General features: G+C 40.4%; 1 protein-coding gene across 3 annotated transcripts; it reads left to right on the forward strand.

Annotated features, from left to right (window-relative positions):
* Positions 1–4,174: 4,174 nt before the first annotated feature.
* On the forward strand, positions 4,175–18,107 carry ZBTB34 (zinc finger and BTB domain containing 34). Of its 3 annotated transcripts, XM_080630795.1 has the most exons (3): positions 4,231–4,284; positions 11,988–12,110; positions 13,339–18,107. In XM_080630795.1, the coding sequence occupies exons 2-3, from the start codon at positions 12,070–12,072 to the stop codon at positions 14,858–14,860; spliced, it is 1,563 nt and encodes a 520-aa protein (XP_080486921.1). In that variant the 5' UTR covers positions 4,231–4,284; positions 11,988–12,069; the 3' UTR covers positions 14,861–18,107. The 3 variants fall into 3 exon arrangements, with proteins under 3 accessions (XP_080486922.1, XP_080486921.1, XP_080486923.1); XM_080630796.1 differs by lacking the exon at positions 11,988–12,110 and having other exon boundaries at positions 4,175–4,284; XM_080630797.1 differs by lacking the exons at positions 4,231–4,284; positions 11,988–12,110 and adding an exon at positions 4,295–4,660.
* The last annotated feature ends 2,280 nt before the right edge of the window (positions 18,108–20,387 follow it).

Below are 20,387 nucleotides of genomic sequence, written 5' to 3' on the forward strand. Positions count from 1 at the left end.
CTCAGAAAAATATATTCCCTTTATGGTTTATTTCCACACTGATAATACTGTCTTTTTTAATATTAAAAAAACTAATTATGATGCTTGCCTGTTTACATGAGGGTAGAAGAAAGAGGGTTCTTGCACTCAGTGGCCCTATTTTTCCATTCTGCAAGGCCTTACTACATACAGGGTGTCATTTCTGCAGGTACCATCATCACTCGAGGGAAGGTATTCTCATACTCATTTCAGGAATAATCTTGTGTATTACATTAGTTCTCAACCCCTTTCAAATTGTCACTTCAGTGTTGCATACAAAGGTTAAGGGTGCCTCTTCCCATTTAACCACCAAAAAGGCTGGTTCAGAGACACCAGGCTGAAAAACATGGTTAAGCAAAACACCTCTTTCTGTTAAACCCAGACTATCCTACAGAGCTGCCAGCAAAACTGTTTCTTTTACCAGCTTGGAATGACTTTTATACGGGACATTTCAAAGTTAAGCGTTACTCCTGTTTGCAGTTAGACTACTTTGAAATAAAGCTTTAAAATAAAATGTACTGCGAGAGACACTTTAAAGGTTTTATAACAGGTCCAGATTATAGAACCATGTCCTCTTTTAATGACTTAGCATGAATAATAACTTTATAATATTTCTTATTACTATTTTACCCCATTTTATGACATTGTCCTAAAAGTCCAACAAATGTTGCTCCACTGATTCTGTAGCACTTGGCTTTTTTTTGTTAATTTACATGAAACCAGTTGATTGCAGGAAAATATTGGTATGATTGTCATGGGGTTGAGAGGATTGATGGTGTAAGGAAAGCTTGAGATAACGTGTCTAAAATCCTTACTTTTGCTCATCACAGGCAAAACAATTGACTTGTGTTGGTTTTCATGAATTTACTATAATGCCCTTTGACAAACCTCTGATCACTGATTCAGGTACTGGGGGGGAAGATAACAAGAAATTACTTAAACACCTAAGGAAACCTCTGTCCTTCCCCGTCCTCAGTCTCAGCTTAAGGCTCACACCTCTCCTCCTTGCCTTTGTAGTCTCCTATTTCCCTTGCTTTCATTTGAGAGCTGCATTCAGCCCGTGCCAGCTCTTGTAGTGAGGTGACAGATCCCTCAGGAGGTTGGGCTCATTGGCACACTGGCTTGTCTGCCACTCTTCATCTCTCAGTGGGTGTCCTCTGCTGCTCTGGGCTGGTTGGTGTCACTGATCATAATGGCACCGCATAGTCCCTTCAGGGATGTGTCTGTTCCAGCTTGGATCTCATGGAGGCTTCAGACGTGTACTTGCTTTGGCACGGCTTAGCTACAGGCCAAAGTCCCCTTAGAAGTGAATATCCCGGGCATGGAGTGTGTCCTGCTGTGTGTGTCTATACATGTGCTCAGTGTCTTCTCCACCTGTTTCCCAAGGGCAGCTCTTCAGTTTATCCACATTTATATGTGTTTCCCTGGGAGTATCTGCTCCTTATGTGTCTCCTTGCACCTCTTGCTAGCAGCTGCCACTCTTCCTTCAACATGTTTGAGCAGAGGCACTGTGCGCACCTCTGGCTGAGGTTCTGGCATGCAGTGGATTGTTTGCATGCACTTCAGTGCAGGCTAGGACCTGCTGCGACCAGCACAGGGCAGTTTGTAACCTCTTGCTGTATGTCAGGGAGTGTCCAGACAACGCTCTTAGTCATATAGTTTTAGGTAGTCCTGTGAGGAGCAGGGAGTTGGACTCTGATCTTTGTGGGTCCCTTCCAACTGGAGATACTCTGTCAGCCTTGCAGCCCCCTGCTACTGAAACCCTGCAGTTTATGGCCGATACAGTTGTACAGAGTAAACTAAGATCTGCAGATGCAGCTTCTGTCAAGCTCTTGATCTTTGCTAATGGAGTGGTCTTGTTCAACATACAAGAAATTACTTCTTGTTTGTAGGGAGGAAGGAAGCAATCCCTATAAATAGATAATAGGAATGCATATGTATGTGGTGAATTTCATTAGTCTTCCCTTAAGCTTCATCATCTTTAATGATACAGCTTAGAAACATCTGTGCATTTTTATATTGCTTGTTGTTGGCTGCAGTAAGGTGAGTGTCTTCTGGAAAACAGTCATTGTACATGCAGGAGGCTTTCAGAATTCCCTGCTACCATGAAGCCGTTCACTGTCCTATCAGCGGTAAGAAAATGATACTACAGCTAAGTTCCTTTGCATTCCAATTTGTAACTAAGATGTTAATTACCATGGAATCTGTGTAGCTGATCATAAAACACTGTGTAAGAGTATGAAAAATACAGCTGTTAACAGCATTAAGATCTCTGTCTAGGTGTATATCTGACTTTTAAGGGAGGAGGTTCCTATTTTGCACACCACTGTTGGGGGTTTTTCTTGTTCTGGGTTTTAAACATGGCCTTGTTTTATGGGTGAGCAGGTAGACTCCAGAAGGTACTGTCAGGACAAGTTTTGGTCTTAGCTTTTGTTCATCCGAAGTGTTCCTGGGGTTGAGAAACTTTGTCCTGTGTCAGAAGCGAGATGATCAATGGCTGATGTATTGGGTTTCTTGATACAAAAAGAATACTTGCTATCCCTGTATTATTGAAAGAACGGAGGCACCTCGTGTCTGGTAATCTCATGGTATTGGTACCAGGAGGGAGACCTGTCTCTGCGTTATGAAAGCCTACAGCACCGAGTGTTTTGCTTTAATGGTATCAGAACCTTTCTCAAAACAACATAGGAAAGTTGGGGGTTTCTTTTGTCATTTAAATGCTTCATTGGCTCGCTAGGCTTCTTTAGCTGTAAACTGCCGGTGCCCATGGGAAGATGCTGGAAAACAAAATGATGATATATTTTAATGTGATTAAATTGTAAGTTCCGATTTTTGCTTGAAGCCTGTGTCTGTCAATTGCTGCTCCTTTGTTTTATTATTCATGGGATTCCATATTTCTTCCAGAAATGTAACTGTTTATGCAAGTCAAGTGAATCTTCCTTAATGAGCTATAAGTTTTTATTCTAAACAAGTCATTTATAATAGTAAATTTGCATATCTTGATATTTTGTGAGATGTTATGCCTGTATTGCAGAGGTTGGATAGTTTTGTCTATAAATATTGCTGTCCTAATTGTACAGCATGGTTTTAATTTAATGTTACTGTTCAATATTTTCTTCTTATAGAAGAGTCCCATGCCCCTTTTTTGTATAACATGTTTTAATAAATGTTACCTGTCAACTTTGTAAATGTTTTCTTAAGCTTGAATGAAAGGAATGCATGTCTAGTACTAGTATTTAATATTTCACTTTTGCCAAAACGATAAGTGCTCAAACAAAAGTACAAATCCAAAAGTTGTTGATATATAACTTTATTAAATATATAAAGAAAACGTGTGTCTAGTAACGTGTCTTCTTGAAACACTGAGAACATGCCAGCCTGGCCGAAGAAAACACTAAAACCTGGTTCTCCTGACACAGCAAGCGGATGAATTTGTGGAATTGGGCACATTTCTTTGGTGCTGAGGTAGCTGCCATTCATGTGCCTGTTGTGCCCCCGGGTCAGGATGCTCTCCCAGTCTGCTCCTTTATCTGATAACCCATTAACACCTCTTCCAACTGTTCTATAGCGAGAGAAAGACACCCCTCGGAGGTGATGTCCAAGGCCAGACCATGTGGGTGCCCCGGCGGTACCCACTGGCACCAGGCTCCTGACTCACACGGTGAGCTGTGTGGTGAAGCGTGAATCCACCAGCATGTGCGGAGTGCCAAATCAATGAGTGAGGGGTAAGGGTGGAGTGACACAAGTGAATTTTTAACTCCTCCCTTGCACTGCTCGGTGCAGGCAGCAGCTCACCGCGGGTGAGGGCTCCTCTCTGCATACACAGAGCCGGGTACGCCCCAGCACAGACCCCACTGCACTCGCAACCCACGGGGGGCAGTTCCAGCCGTGCACGCCCCCATGGAGCGCTCAGCCGCTCACGGTGATCTCCACCGCTTTCGTTTTCATCTCCTGCGATTCCCCACTTGTGGCGCGTTTCGAACAGCGCGGCACAAACCTCAGCGCCGGGAGAGCTCCGGGAACGGCTCTGCCCCGCACGGCCTCGCTTAAACGCTCCCACGTCCGCACACGGGAGGCCGAGAGACGGGCCCGGTTCGGGCCGGTGCATCGGGAGCTCCGCCCGCCGCACGTCACCAGGAAGCGGAAGCGCTGCCAGCGGAATCAGTTCCGGGTGCGAGGAGCTGTGGGAGCGGGCGGGAAGCGGCGGTGGGAGCGGGCCGGAGCCGGGCCGGGGACCCGCCATGTGAGAGGCGCTGACAGCTCCGGGTGAGCGGCAGGCGGGCCGGCGCGGTGCGGCGGGAACCTGGCCCGGGGGCCGGCGCGGCGCTCCCGTGCGGGACGAAGCCGTTCTGCGGGGGGGGTGTCCCGCGGCACTGACAGGCCCCGTAGGGGCGGCGGCTGCGGGACGAGCGGCCGGGACGCGGCGCGGGGCCCGTCTGGGAGCGGTGTCAGCGGCTCCCGCTGGGGCTGCGCTGCTCCCAGCCTCGCCTCGCCTGGAGCCGGCGCCGCGTAACCCGAGTCCGTGTCTCCGGCGCACTCTTGGCTTGTCAGTGGGGCGGGCCGGGGCCGGTGTCCGTTCCGGCCGCTGCTGGTCGGTGGGGGAAGCCCCGGTCCCTGTCAGCGCCCTTCAAAACCCCGGCAGGTGCGCGCAGAGTTGGGTTGATGTTAGAGTAAACCGAAGCCGAGCGTGAGGTTGGAACAAGCCCGAGCGGTCCGAGAGACACTGATAGGGAGAGCCGGGCTGCCAGGAAGGAAAGGTGGCACAGGCTTAGCTGCACCGCAGCTTGTGACAGAGCTCCCGGCGTGTGGAGTTGGGATGTGCCGGTGCCTCGTTGCCTGATCGATGAGAGCTGCACAGTGTTGAGACTGTCAGAAGTAGCGGGCTGGGACAGCACCATGAAACGTGTTTGTCAGAGCTGCTTTACATCTACTGCAAAAAAGGTTGCTGATAGCTAGAGAATACAGGTACTTCCTGGGTTAAAAGAGACATTGGTGCCCGACAGTTGTGATCTAAGGAAGAGGGACTGAGGTTAAAATAAAAGAACGAGTAGATAGATTAAAATGCATAATAGTAACCAAGTGTTAAATCGGTAGCACATAACTTATTGCAATAGCAGAAGGTACAAAAGCCCTCTCCTCTCCCACCCCACTCAAAGTTCTGGGGGTGTGTATGTATTTCAAGTCTCATGCTATCAGCTAAAGGGGTCCCTTCCTACTGACAGTGACTTCTGGAAGCCCGCAGCTCAGAGCTGTCAGTGCTCACAAAGTGTGGACAGCAGCTGTTTAGGTTTATTTAGCGTGTATCTTATGAAATTGGTGCACAAAATAAGTTTGTGGTTGTCACTTACAGGGTCTTGTCACATCACTTCTGCAGTAATTTCTAGAGCCAAAATGTAGAGATGATCTGCACTGAGGTTGCAATTGTTGGGTGAAGCTTTGTTTATGATCAATAGTTGTTTCATTTTTCACTCTTTTAATCACTTCCATACAGGCAATTGTGAGGAAGACAATTTGAGAATAAGGGATGAAGGTTGGACTTCAGTTTCACAACTGCTTTCTTTGGATATTTGCTCAAATAAGAGGCTCCTGGTTTATTTGTTTTGCTTTGGGTTGTTTGGTTTTTTTCTTTCTATGAAATGCTAAATTTGCACTTCCAATAATTTCCCCTGTTGCACCATGCTGAGCATTGAGCTTAGGTTTGTAGCATTATTGATATTAGCATGTGTATGTATGTGTGTGTGTGTGTGTGTGTATACACATATAAATCAATTTGGTTTTAACTTGGTTGTTAAAATCACCCCCTCCTTCAAGTGATTTTCTGTTCATCACATTGTGAATGTTGGTGAGGTAAAAATAAACACTTTTCAGTTGTTGTTAGGCAAAAGGCTGAATTAGTAAAAATATCCCTCCCCATAGGGGAGAGGTTTAATGTACTGCTCACCCCTGCAAGTGATGGGACTGTGTCCTGCCATGCTCCTTGCCTGGCACGCAGGACATTTACCCTTGGTTTCACTGTGGATGTCTGGTACTTTGAGTGTTGCCTCTGTGTTTGCAGAGGAGGGATGATGACATTGACTTTCCCTGTTATTGTTCTGATATCTACTGATAAAATTGTGCAAGAGCTAAGTTTTCTAGTAACTACATTTCAGCCTGTACTGACTGGCTTCAGTTTCTGAGGAAACTGGGGGTTTTCTGCATTTTTAAGAGGTAATTTGTTGAAGCTTTAAATTGCTCTGTAGTCTCCACTACAGGTTCTGTATTTTAGTCTAAAATAGAAGTGAAGCAGACTCATTTCAAAGCTGGTTTCTGATTAATAATAAGACATATACACCTTCTATTGTGTGCTTACTACAGGTAATTCACTATTTCAAGTGTTGCCTGAACTGCCTATATTTCCTTTGATTCCAATGGCCACTTTTTTTTGCTTAGTTCAAACTTTCCCAAACATAATACACTTTGTGAATCAAAATTACAGTGATTTGCAAATGGTTGACACTTGGAGGAATGAGGATTTGAATCCTATTTTGTTAAGAAAGGAACTAATTGCTTCCATAGCCATTTGTTTTTGAGAGATGTGGTCCTTTCCACAACTTTTGTATTGCTCTCATATTGGACTACTAGAAAGGTAGCGTAGTTCTCATTTAAGGTTTTTTTTGGGGGGATGGCTTTTGCATCAGGTATTTACTGTAGACTGTTTAGTACTGAGCTTAACAAAAGTGTGGGCAGGGAGTTTATGTAGAAACACAGGCTTGTGCAAGCTGGTTTTAATCATACTGACAGTTTTATTTACCTGTTAGAGGTGAATCTAACAGAATGATGTGTTGAACTGAGCTGGAAAGGGGTTTCAGATCACTGGAGGTATAAAAGATGCCATAAATAAAGTGCATTTTATCCTATTGGAGGTGCTGCAAACAAAATGAAGTTTCATGCTGCAACAGAAATGTTAACAGAATGTTCTGTTGTGCTGTAGCATCTCTTAGGATCTCCAAATCACCTTTGTTAAACTTCCATCTGAGTCCATGATTGTCACTTATTCTGAGATACAAACTTTCATGTCTATATATAGCAATCTCTTCAATGTGTCTGAGTTTAAATGTGTTTGAGTTTAAAAACAAGGAATGCAAATCAACCTAAGCAAAGATTCTTGTTTGATTTATTCTTCTATGGCTGATAATGCTTCTAAAATTCAGCTTTGTAATTCCCTGAAAACTCTTCTTCACAAAAGAAGAGTATAAATAAGAGTGATTTAGGAGACTGTGTTGTTTGACATGACAAAGATTTCAGCACTAAGTACATACTTATTTAATGTTCCATTCGAGGGAAGCTTTGAAAGAAAATAGATGAAGCTATTACTTTATGTGGTCAGGCAGATACTTGCAAGTTTATCACCAATCTTAAAGCCTATTGCTTTGTGTTTTCTTTGGTTTTAGTTAATAGCCACGTGCTTGTGAATTACTGCTATCAGGTAACATCTAGATGACCCAATTCAGACAGAGTAAGGTTTCAACAGGTTTTTGCTTGCCAGAATGCTATGACCTAGCTGATAAATAATATGTTAAAGAGCTTTTAAATGTTAGTTCTCTCGTTAGTACACGAGGACTTATTTTATAGGTCTCTTCCATTAAGCTCCAGGTGTTCCCTTAAGTGCCAAGTGGAAACATTCCCCCCATCATTCTTTCTGTGGTTGCAAGGAATTGTTCTAATTTTATATAGATGTCTATGCACAGCTCTGATTTTAGTGCATAAATTACACTGAGAAGTGTGTCATTAGGTATATTTTCTGTCACCAGGAGGATGCCTCTGGCAGTGTGTTGTACAGAGCACGAAATAGACTGCATGGATGAGCTGAGAATACATAAGGCTCTATTTTTAGTATTCATTGTGTGTGTTTCTGGAAAAACCTCTAGTGCAATTGATTTTTAAATCTATAGAAAACAGCAGAATCTGATCATCTCACCTGAGACAAATATAATTTAGTTTCCTTCATGATCTTTAAAGGCTGGAGAGTTCTTAAGAAAATGGCTGCTTGAATTTAGGAAGAATTGATGCAAAACTCAATGCTACGTATTTACATAGTACTGCCTATATTGTTGTGTGCTGCAGTTCTGCACAAAATTGTCTCAGTTGTTGGGAGAGTAGCGTGCCTTTTTACATTATTTATTTGTTTGTCTATTAATGCCTGTGATACTAAAATCTGTCTCCTCACTGTAGGGAAGCTGACCATGCTTCAGAGCCAGATTTTCAGCAAGGCAGCAGCGCTGTGTGTCACACTACATTAAGGCCATGCAAGGGCACTCTGCTATATGTTGGCTTTTCAAAGAGAATATAGTACTTCACTGTTACGAGTATAAACTTGCAAAAGACTGTATGATCAGTTTCTTTCCTGATTTCAAAGATTATTTAAAGAGGACTCTTAGGAATGCCCCTAGACTGTGAACTAGCTCATTGTAGTTTTCCTTTGGTACAGCGTTAATTATTGTGGCTGCTGTAATCTGAAAATGAAGGCAAATTTGAAATGCAAATTTAAACAGAAAGGAATGAGGGTGATGAAGTTTTTTGCCCTAAATCTTCCCTGATCTCAGACAAAAGAGTTACATTCCTAGGCTAAGATTCTCTTGAATACATTTTTGCAATGACGTCTTTTCACAGCTGGTGTAGTAAACACTCAATGCTCCAAAATGCAAGCGAGGAGAGTAGTGATTTGTACAAATGGTTGTTTCTTTCCTTGCTTTTTCTCTCTATACTGAGCAGTAATGCATGGAGTATCCATTCTTGGTGTCGTGGAGCACTTTTCTTGTTTTAGTCTTATTTTTTGTTATGATCCTCTTAACTTTTCTATGTATTTCACTTTTCAGATGCAGCTGTGATTTGTAATATCTGTTTTTTCCCTAAGGAACCCATGTTGCTGAGCTAAGTATAGAAAATGCAGGGCCTCTTTTCTCACACCTTTGTGTGAGTTCAGATGAGCAGAATTTGTATTACTCACCTGTCCATGATAACAGCAAATCATACATCAGTGATGAATGAAATTAAACAGGTGCAGACTTAGAAGCAGAAACTAATACGACGTTGGCAGACACACAGCTTCGTGTTGTAGTTATATGATGCTTCCCTGCTGCTACTGTATGATGTCAGTAAAATTAAAATGCTGAATGTGTTTTGTCACCATCTATTCTTGGGTTTTTAAGTGAAACAAGAGCTTTTCTAGAACATAATTTTTAAAGTAAGTTTCTTTTGAAATCTAATGTGAAATGTTAAATGCGTATCGTATCACTCTCATGTTCACAGGTTACTGCAATGAACACTGTTGTTTGAAGACACAGGGCAGCAATCCACTACTAGTAAATTCATACTGTGGTCTATGTTTGCTGTGTCAGACCCTGATGAATAAATGTAATGCAGGCGTGAAGAGAATTGATATGATTCTTTTGGGTGTGACTGGATCACCTCCTACAGAAATAGACAGGAGGCTCAACACCGAGCTCTGCTAAGAATTAGTGAACGTGGTGTCTAGCTCTGGCCTGTGCTTTAAAACAAGAAAGCCTTTAGCCAATTTCTTGGATATATAACATCTATGAAAACCTCAAATACTTTGATCTACTTGTGCAGGAAGGTTGAGAGAGGACCTGTTCATAGCTCAGTGCCCAGAGGTGGACTTAAATTTCACAGGACTTTAAGCTAACTTTGTGCTCTCCCGCAGGCAGGGGTGGAAGCTAAAGCAAGACAAAATGCATTACTTTTTAACTATGAGAGTACCTGCCATTGCTATGACTTATCTTAGTTCGCCCTACCCTTCAAATGCTTGAATTTGTGTAATACAAATAAAATTGGTTTCATTCTGAACTTTTGATATGTCCAAAGCTAATTTGTGCTTTAGAGTATCTTTCTGCTACTCTCCTCACCCCAAGAGTAGAGCTTAGGGAGACATTTCAACTTGGAGGAAGCTGTTAAAAAACTGGAGGAATAAATAAGATCGTTCTTCTAACTATTATTCATCAATAAAACACTGCTAGTGGTGCCTGCTCTGGCATGTGTAATGCCGGATTTTTCCTCAGGTCTTGCCTTCCCAAACTGATACAATGAAGTTAGAATACCCCAGCAAAATCACTGCAGTCTCAGCGCTGTTCCTGCTGCAGTCCTGCCTGAATGAACCCTGAATGTGGGGTTCACTGGCATCCTTGTCAGTTCCTGGACTGCTTCAACTAGAGATTTCAGAGTCTTGCTGGAAGTGAGGAAAGGGTTTCTCTTCTGCCAAGTGCTGCTGCTGTTCTAAATTCTTGTCATTTAACCCCAGCTTTCTACAGATGTTTTCAAGGTCACAGGAAGGATGTGTCTTCCAAGGAGACTAAGGTGGAAAAGTAGTCACAAGTGCATGCTGTAGCTTGTTTGCTTGCTTTTTTCAAGAGCAGATGGGTAGAGAAACTCATTATCCACTGCTTTTTGGGCTGTGTTTTCTGTACTTGATGCGTTTGCTTTCAGAGCAATACTGTATATTCCCTTGATCCCTATTTCTGGTTTTTTACTGCTTACCTTGACAGCCACATGTGCAGACTTTTAGCTCCATCATTTTCCCCACTCACTACCAGGATTTGTGCTGTTTACTCCTAACATTTTAAGGAAAATAAGCTGCTTTGTTTCCCAAAAGAAAGATTAAACAAATCTGAAAACAAGGATGTAGAATTACTTGTGGATATATCTGCCTATGGACCTAGCTGGATGTTCTAGAAGAGTTGTGATGTGCAAGGATCACTGCGAATCCCTTTCCTCTATATGTCCCTCTCTTCCTGCTTCTCATGCATTCTCTGGACTGTGGTCACAGTTAATTTTCAATCTGTGGCCATGTCCTAGGGAATGTGAATTCATTTAGAGATACTAAGATGCCATGATCAAAAACATTTCTTTTTTTTTCTCAATGGTAAGGCATAAAATGTCCATTTTCCTTCTACTCAGGAACCTGTCCTTCATTCATTCCTTCTGCCTGGACTGGTGCAAGTGGTGACAATTTGTATTTTAATATTTTGCGTAGGACTAAAGTGTTCTCCATTTTGCTGAATAAGAGCCCATAGGGAAGTATGAGGCATATACTTTCTGTATATGAAAAGTATATGAATGTACAAGCTTAGTAAAGAGAAACTTAATCAGGAATGTCCTGGTGTCCCATCTGTGCAGAACTCATAAGCCCCACACCTAAAGGGGTTACCTGTGTTGGGTTTATATGGAAGCCTGCTGCCCTGTCAGGTGAGCAACAAGTTGACAAACGTGTATCCTGACTTCTGAAACTTGTCTTCCCAGCGGCATGGGTGCATCTGGTAGGGACTTGAGCAGAGGCTCCCTACACCATGTGCAGGCGTGCTCAATAACACGGTTGAGGTTGCTGTTTAACTGCACCTCTGTTAGGCTGGGGTTTGTTTGTTGTAATGTTTGATTTCTGACCTGTGTCTGACTTGCATCAGCTCACGAGCTCTGAATCATTTTGTGGCTTTGTTGCCTTGCCAAAGGTATTCTTGTATAGATAGCTGTGATTATACCGCTTCTGCTAACCACCTTCTAGTCCTTATTTCCCTCAGCAGATGAAAGAGCACATAAATCGTCTTTTGTCCTGCTTTTACGTAACAACTGTAAAAACTCAAGTGACATCTGGTTTACCCATTTTAATCTCTGAACCACTGGTATCTTACAGAACATGTTCAGCAACTCGAACAACCTGATTTTGAATGCTCTATGAGAGTTTTGGGCGGTTTCTAAGTCAGACATGATGTTACTTAAGTCGGGAAGCTGGCTGTCTTATTTCTCTGCTGAAAAGAAGTTCCATTTGTGGAGATTATGAATGTTAGTTTTAAGTGACAGTCAGCTGATACAGCTCCAGCTCTTCCTTATAGGTTTTTTATATATTCCTATCCATTGATTTTGTTTTTAGAGTGTCTGAATTTTCATCATTTGATTTAAATTGTTCATATGTCCCATTACAGCATGTAACATAAGACATAAATAGAAAAAAATATCCACTAGTATGTTGTGATACATTGGACATACTTCCTGCATCAGAAGTCAATGGATGATGTTGAGATCTGTTTATGCAGTTGGAAAAACAGGTATGATGGCAATATTATGTGTTTAGACTTCTGCATTAGTAAGAATGAGAATAGCAATAAAAGCCTGAAGATTTTGGGGCACCAGATTAGGGGCCCAGTCTTGGAAATGTAGGGTGGTGTCTGCCACAGAGAGACACACTCGGGGACAGGTATGTGTGTCCTTTTTATGATAATACTCCATGAAAAATCAGTAACGTCCTTTAGACCTTGTTTTGAAATGTATGCATCTCCCTACAGCCTCTGAGAACACCCTTTCCCAGTGTAGCAGGCAAGTCTGAGTACCTATGCCTTCTGAGTTAGGTTAGAGTTCAAATGTCAGATGATCATAGCTGGGAAATCGCTTCTGTGTCAGATGAGCTTCAATGTTCACATCATGGTTGGTCTAAAAAAATCACAAAAGGAGATTTAAAAAGCTTGAGAGTCCCTGGGTGGCTCCAGCGCTTTCCCTTCAAACGCTGCCTTGCAGATTGACCCAAATTCAGTGTTATCTGGGAACCTCAGACACACTGGGTAAATAGTTTGGAACTGAGTCCACACTTAAATGTTTCCTTTCACCAGGAGTTCCTTGGTTTGTGATGTGTATATTGAAAGATGGATTTTTACTTTTTTTTTTAGTAATCGTGCAGTTTAATTTCTAAGGAGGTAAATGTTTAAACAGAAATGTCCCTGTGCAGTGTATTCATCTTCTCTGAGATAACCTTGACATATCTAGACTTAAATGTTTTTAAAACACATTTGTGTGTGTGTGCACACACACGTCCCTGTCGCTTTTCTTTAGCAGGTTTTTCAAACCTCATAAAGTACCTTCCAAAGCTCATTCTTGGGCAGTTTAACAGTGCAAGTATCAATGTAGTATCTGGCCTGAACACCTCCTAAAGCTTCTGAAGTTTTTAACTTGCCTAGAGTTAAATCACTTGCCTAGAGTTAAATCAGAGTGAAATCACAGAGTTCCTTTTAGGACATAGACTGTCTCAGGGAGCCTGGGATGGATTATGAGCATTGAATTGTGAATGTTGCAGAGGGATAATTCAAATTATAGAAATGCAAGAAATGGCTAGATTAAGACTATTTTTTGTATTATAACAAGTATTTATACCAACTGTTTTGTTTTAATGCAGCTTAAAGAGATCAATGTGGTGATTTAACTTCAAAATGTGCAAGCATTTATTTTTTAAATGGAAAACTCTGCATTCATTCTCAGCTGCAAATCTTCTCATTTTTCTTTCAGATTACTCTTTACATCAGTAGAAATGGACAGCAGCAGTTTCATTCAGTTTGATGTGCCCGAGTACAGCAACACTGTTCTGAGCCAGTTAAACGAGCTCCGCCTGCAAGGGAAGCTATGTGACATAATTGTGCATATTCAGGGTCAGCCATTTCGAGCCCATAAAGCTGTCTTAGCTGCTAGTTCTCCGTATTTCCGTGACCATTCAGCACTGAGCACCATGAGTGGCTTATCAATATCAGTTATTAAAAACCCCAATGTTTTTGAACAGTTGCTTTCTTTTTGTTACACTGGAAGGATGTCCTTACAGCTGAAGGATGTTGTTAGTTTTCTAACTGCAGCTAGCTTTCTACAAATGCAGTGCGTCATTGATAAATGCACACAGATACTGGAGAGTATTCATTCGAAGATCAGTGTCGGTGATGTTGACTCTGTCACTGTTGGTGCTGAAGAAAATCCTGAAAATCGCAATGGAGTTAAGGACAGCAGCTACTTTGCCAATCCCATTGAGATATCTCCCCCCTATTGCTCTCAGGTGCGACAGTCAACAGCAGGCAGCGATCTTCGGATGGAAACTACTCCAGGCAAAACTCTACGTAGTCGTCTGCAAGAAGAAGGGCATTCAGATCGAGGAAGCAGTGGGAGTATCTCTGAATATGAGATTCAGATTGAAGGTGATCATGACCAAGGAGACTTGATAGTAAGGGAAAGTCAGATTGCAGAGGTGAAAGTTAAAATGGAGAAGTCTGACAGGCCAAGCTGCTCTGATAGCTCTTCGCTTGGTGATGATGGATATCATACTGAAATGGTGGATGGAGAGCAAGTGGTAGCCGTAAATGTTGGTTCCTATGGGTCTGTCTTACAACATGTTTATTCATTTTCCCATGCCTCATCACAGGCTACAGGTATGTCGGAAACCTTCGGAAGCCTGAGCAATACCAGTCCTTCCAGGTCAATGCTGAGCTGTTTCAGAGGGGGTCGCGCACGCCAGAAACGGGTATCCGCTGGTCACTTGCACAGTGATGTTCAGGGCTTGGTGCAAGGGGCTGACAGTGAATCCATGGTGAGTAACCCAGGATATGAAAACAGTCCACGGGAAAGAAACGCAAGAGGTCATTGGTATCCATACAATGAGAGGCTGATCTGTATCTACTGTGGAAAGTCTTTCAACCAGAAAGGGAGCCTTGATCGACACATGCGATTGCACATGGGAATAACTCCTTTCGTGTGCAAGTTCTGTGGGAAGAAATACACCCGCAAGGACCAACTTGAGTACCACATTCGTGGTCACACAGATGACAAGCCCTTTCGCTGTGAGATCTGTGGAAAATGTTTTCCTTTCCAGGGTACACTCAACCAGCACTTGCGAAAAAATCACCCTGGCGTAACAGAAGTAAGAACCAGGGTAGAGTCTCCAGACAGAACAGAAGCATTTGCAGAACAGAAAGTAGATAATGACGCTTCAGCTTCTGAAGCTATGGATTCTAGTATGGAAATTCATGCAATGTCTAATGCATCTGATTAAAATACTACATTCTTAGTGCAACACAAACAAGCACATTACTAATGTATTTTTAAAATATATTATTCTTTTAGTAATCTTCAGTACAAGTATAACAGCCGTTTAATTTTCCTGACCTTCTGGAAATCAGTTTGAAATGGTTTCTGGAGAAGACTACATAACTATTCTTTGTTTTTGAAGGAGGCTGGGTTGGTTGTTGTTTTGTTGGGGGGGGGGTTGTTTTGTTTTGTTTTGCTTTTGAAGATGCTCAAAATGTAAATGACAGTGTGCTGGGGAAAGCATAGAAAGAGTCTGCTAAAGTGTCCCTATTGGTTGATCCAAATTCCAGTGGAGAAAGATACTAGAAAAAGATTGGCAGCTCTGCTGGATACACCGAGAAGCTGTAATCTTCCCTTATTTTATTTCTGAAGCCCTGTTGCTGGTAATGAGTTATGCAGCAGTGGGGAGAGAGAGTATTACAGCTTTGGTTCCTTCCATGTGTCAGGATGAAATCTGTTTGCTTTTACTAACTGTTTTTGGTAGTCTGTTTATATATATAAATTTGCTTTATATATATAAAATGCTTTCACTTTTCCTATTCTGGTTGAGGTGAATGTAAAAGTATGTCAAGGTTTATACCATGTACCACTCTTACAAACTGCTAGGTCTCCTCTCTGCTTAGGATTTAGAACTTCGGACTTTGGGAGGATGGTTTTGGTTTTAAAAGAATGTTGTTTGGTTTTCATTTTATTCAACTATTACTTTGTGTGCAAAAGTAAGCAAAGCAAATTACCTTGGTTTAATAGCTTTGCTTTATAACATATATAAACCAAATGCCATAAATCTATTAAATTATGGTTAAATTGTTGAGGGGTTATGTTAGTTGTCTAGAATGCAAGCTGGACAACCTGTGGTGCTGACCTTTTTATATATATAGAGATAGATATATCTATATATATATCTTAAAAAAAAATATTAGCAAACCTAAAAGTAGCATTGTGGTTTTAAATGTGTTTTTACTGGCCTCAGAATCTACCTTCATTTCGTACTGTAGAACCATACCAGGTAACTAAATTTAACTTCATCACTCTTTGTGGTTGGTTAAAACCTGAGAGCGATGTTGTTAACTACAGTATTTCCAAGCAGTGTTTTAATAGGTCTCTTCACAGAGAGCTGTTTTCAGGTGCACATTGACTTCCTACTTAAAGCTCCAAGTGATATGTCAGCACTTGGAATTTGTACTTTTTTTTGTATAAAGAAACAAATACTCTCCGGGAATTTCAAGCAATATGTCTGTTATTTCATGTGTGAGTATTACAGAGTTGCTATGGCTTCCCTCCTATTTTCCGTGGTTGTTTTCTGCATAAAGGAACTACCAACAACTTTTAATATACTCTAAATCTTTTTGTTTCACCAAATGTGTTTTATTACTATGGTGCTAACTTTGTCATTTAGGTCAGTATAATATATAAAATGTGAAGCATAATGGTAACAGTTAAACAAAAGAAAAAGAAAAAATAAAAAAAGGAAAAAAAAAATACCCAAACCCACCACCAAACCAACCAGAAAATCCCCACCCCAAACAAGCCCCAACAAAAAAACCAGTAATAGCCTAAGAGACCTCAAAAGCATGAACGGGCAAACACTACTGTGTAAAATTCTACCTGATGAACAGAATTAATCATGTGCTTCTTTAAAATACAGGTTTTGTATAATTGGGCCTTAATGTTTGTTTAGCAAATATTGAAAATCCATCTGTGAACACGCTGTTTAATTCCTGAAATTCAGAAAAGAAAAGCTCATTCCTAAATCACAGGAAAGCAAAAAGGTAGGTTTGCTACCTCGTCAAGCTTTTCTGGCTCCTGTGAAGTTGGGGCATATTTGTGCAGTAGCTTTATTAAATACACTAGTTCTTAATATTGTGACAGTCTGCAATAAGAATTAATTTCACTCAATACAGATTTACAGGCTAAACTCCACCTGCTCCACTGGAGCAGTTAATTTGAGTACAGGATTTGCCTCTTTTGTCCTAAAATCTGCCTCCCTACAGAGGCAGAGGGTGGGGAGATGTTTTTCTCTTTGAAGCAACAGTAGAACTTTTGTTTCCAGTAAGGGAAAATCTATGTCTGTGTCTAGGGAAGGTAGTCTATGTGTTTACCCACTTAAAAACATGTTGGTGTTTCTGATACTGGTTTTTTTCATGAATGTTTGTTTTAAGTAACTAAATTAAAAAAAAAAAAAAAAAAAAAAAAGTTTTGACAAATGAAGTTTGGGACATGCAAAATCCAAGAAATGTACAGTTATTCTTCACCCTTTATCTTGGACCTGTGCTGTGGTGCCTTTGGTGTGACCTTTTTCCATGGAAGTATGAGTTGAGGATAGCAGGATGTGGGTACTAACTTTCTATTTCTTGAATTTCTCCATGTCACAATCTGAACATTATTTAAATCTAGCTCTTTGTATTGTAAATGCATTAAAATGGTTTGAGTTTACCAAAGAGTGACTTATCCAAAATTGTCTCTGACAAAAAAAAAATAAAAAAATAAAAAAAAACCAACATCACTTTGATTGTTCAGGTTCAAAACATTGTAACAGGACTGTTAAGGGGCAGGAAATGATCACTTTTTCTACAAACTCATGATTCAGCAGTGCAAGTTCTGCTTGCTCCTGTTCTCGTGGATGCGCCATTTACCCTTTCCACTGCTAGCAGTGTTAATAATTATCAAGCCATAACACAGTACTGTAAAGTCCAGCAGTGCTTCAAAGGATGCATACCTAGGTGAGCATAAAACATCATCCAGCATTTACATTGACACTTACCAAGTGTGTAACTCTGGTAGAAAACGAACTTCAAACCTGGCAACATCAATTAAATTGTGCCTTGTCACATAGTGGTATGCCAGGATGAACATTGTCATGGAACATGAAGCATTATGTGATTGAAGTTCATTTCACAAGTCCACCAAAACAGAGTATGCTGTGTTATTTTAAGCAAATGATGGAAGTACTGTACAGTGTCATGTGTCTGTACAGTTTTAAGTTAGCACAGAGCTGTTACACATTTCATTTACAATAAATGCAGAAGTCAAAAAAATATGTGAAGAAATATTTGACAGCAAAATCATGAAATTATATAGGCTGGTTCATAATTGAGTCTCTTCTTAATCTACCTTTTTAATTATAGAAAAATGTGAAAACAGTGACAGTGTCCTTTCCTCTAGATGTTTAACCTATTATGACAAACTGTGAAAATAAAAGATTTTATACCTTTGCTAACGTTTGTGGTTTTAAACAGCTATTTTAGTTTTCTTAAATCAGTTATCTTCCATATTGTTTCTTTTAAACTTGTAAATACATTTAGAAAACAGCTTTGTAAATACAGTACATTAAAAGTTCAGTTTGGTCACTAAGGCCTCAAGATTGGCTCGGCTATTTTAGTGTGAAATCTTTCAATAGCATAAAGGATACTGTCAGTTCACTGTTCAGCAGAGTATACTGTAGGCCTAAATTGATAGTTCTTAATGCAGTCTTCCCAAGCATAAATTCATGTTTTATGCTGAAGCCTTTGGTTTACTTTCAGACAAAACAATGAGGCCTCTTAATATGTTTATGGGAAGAACAGCAGGAATAAAATCAAGGGCTGGGAAAAGATCGAATGAGCTTTACCTTTAAATATATATATATATCTTATTTGAATTTTTGTATTAGTTTACTGTGATTCTTTTATTGTCATTTTTCTAAACAGGTTTCACAGGAAACCATTGAAAGGGACTCAAATATGCAACACCTAATCTATTTTCCAAGGGAATTTTTCCCTTGAATGGTGCTTTTTGACTGGTCAGGGTTATTTATTAAATTTTATATTTGAAAGTATTTCGGGAATTATGTAAATTCTTTATATGAATCTGTTTATTTCATGAATTGTAAATTTCATAATACTCAGTGATTGAATCGGAAGTTTAGTAAAGTCATTCAAAATGTTCAAAGTTTATATAATCAGCGTGCATTTTACATATATTTTAACAAGTGCCAGGATAGTTGTATTTAATATTGTAGATATAAAACTACTTGCACATCCCTGTGACAGCATTAACTTCTGAGAGTTTACATTTTTTAAAAGAAATGCTAAACAAACAAGTAAGCCTGAGAGCCATGTCCTGTGTTTCTTCAGGGGGTGTGAAGCTGAGTGTCAGGAACAGAGCAGGTTCACTTCTAGTTCATGAAACTCCTGCTCTGGTGGCTACAAGAAACTGCTGTCTTCTCCCATTCATATACACTATGAAGTCAGCCTCTAGGCTTGTTATTGCAAGCCTCTGGTTATGTATCTGGTTAGAGGTAGAGCTCTTGCACGATTTAACAGTGTTTGGTTTTGACTGAAAAATGGTATTTTTAAATAACTTTTATTTGTATGGTTGTTTTTCATGAGAAATAATTGAACAGTTTGAATGACTTGACTTGGTGTCATTATCTTGCAATATAAACCGGTAACCTCACAACTCCACACTTCATCACCATATGAAGTAAATGAAGCTAGCTAAGCTGATGCTGTAACAATAAATAACTTGCCATTAAGGATTATTTTATAGCATGAATTTTAAAATATTTATTCAAATGATATTTTACTCTTGTATTCACTTTGGTTTTAGATTTGTGACATGAATATTTCAGTGCTGCTTTATTTTGTTCTGATGAATTTGTTTCTTGCTTGTAAATTGCTTTTTTTATGGTATAAAGTCAATGGGAATTGCTGTTTGTAAATTAAAATGCTTCTAGAGCAAATCTATGGTGTCAGTGTCTACATTTAGGTATTTAATTACTAAGGAACTTGCATTTTAGATGCTTTTCCTGACGTGTTACAAGAAGCTGTGGTTTAATACTCATGTACCAACAAGTAATCACAACTCCTGAGAGACAAAGTACTCCTGAAGTTTCTCCTTTTTGCCAGCATTGCTGGTTTAGTCCTGAACAGATGATTGCTTGAGTTTTGTGTTCCAAAACCTTGGCCAGCTCTCAGAGCAAAACAAAACCCCATCTGGGTGGTGGCAGTCTGCCTTGCACTGAGCCAAAGGCGAGTCACTTGGGCTGGGGGTCATGTTTCTTTTTGACAGCAACATTTGCATTTTATGTTATGCCATATGTAAGAGTAGAGCTAATTCTGTCCTTAGCAAGCATAAGGGTACAGCTCCTCCTAGCCCACAAGCTTGAACTGAAGCTACTTTCTGCTGATAGCCCAGCCTTAACTTGCTTCATGGCAGCTGGCTGTTGACAGCTCTTTAAGTGCCTTTGTAACAAGCAGCTTCTTGGAGGAGTTAATATAGCCTCAACCAAGTTGTATACTACCAGTGATTTGCTGAGACAGACTTATCCTTCCTGGGACAACTGGAATTTTGCAGAAAGAATTTTTGCTTTATATTCATGAAAACACAGCTGATACTATTAAATTTGGTTAAAATTTACCATCATCATTGCCAGTATTTTATTGTGAGAGATGTATGCCAGCAAAGACTTTTGTTCTCTAATAAAGCTGAATTAAATTTAAATAGGTTTTAAA

The sequence above is a fragment of the Psittacula echo genome (genome assembly GCF_963264785.1).
Source record: "Psittacula echo genome assembly, chromosome: 16".
Lineage (NCBI taxonomy): Eukaryota > Metazoa > Chordata > Aves > Psittaciformes > Psittacidae > Psittacula > Psittacula echo.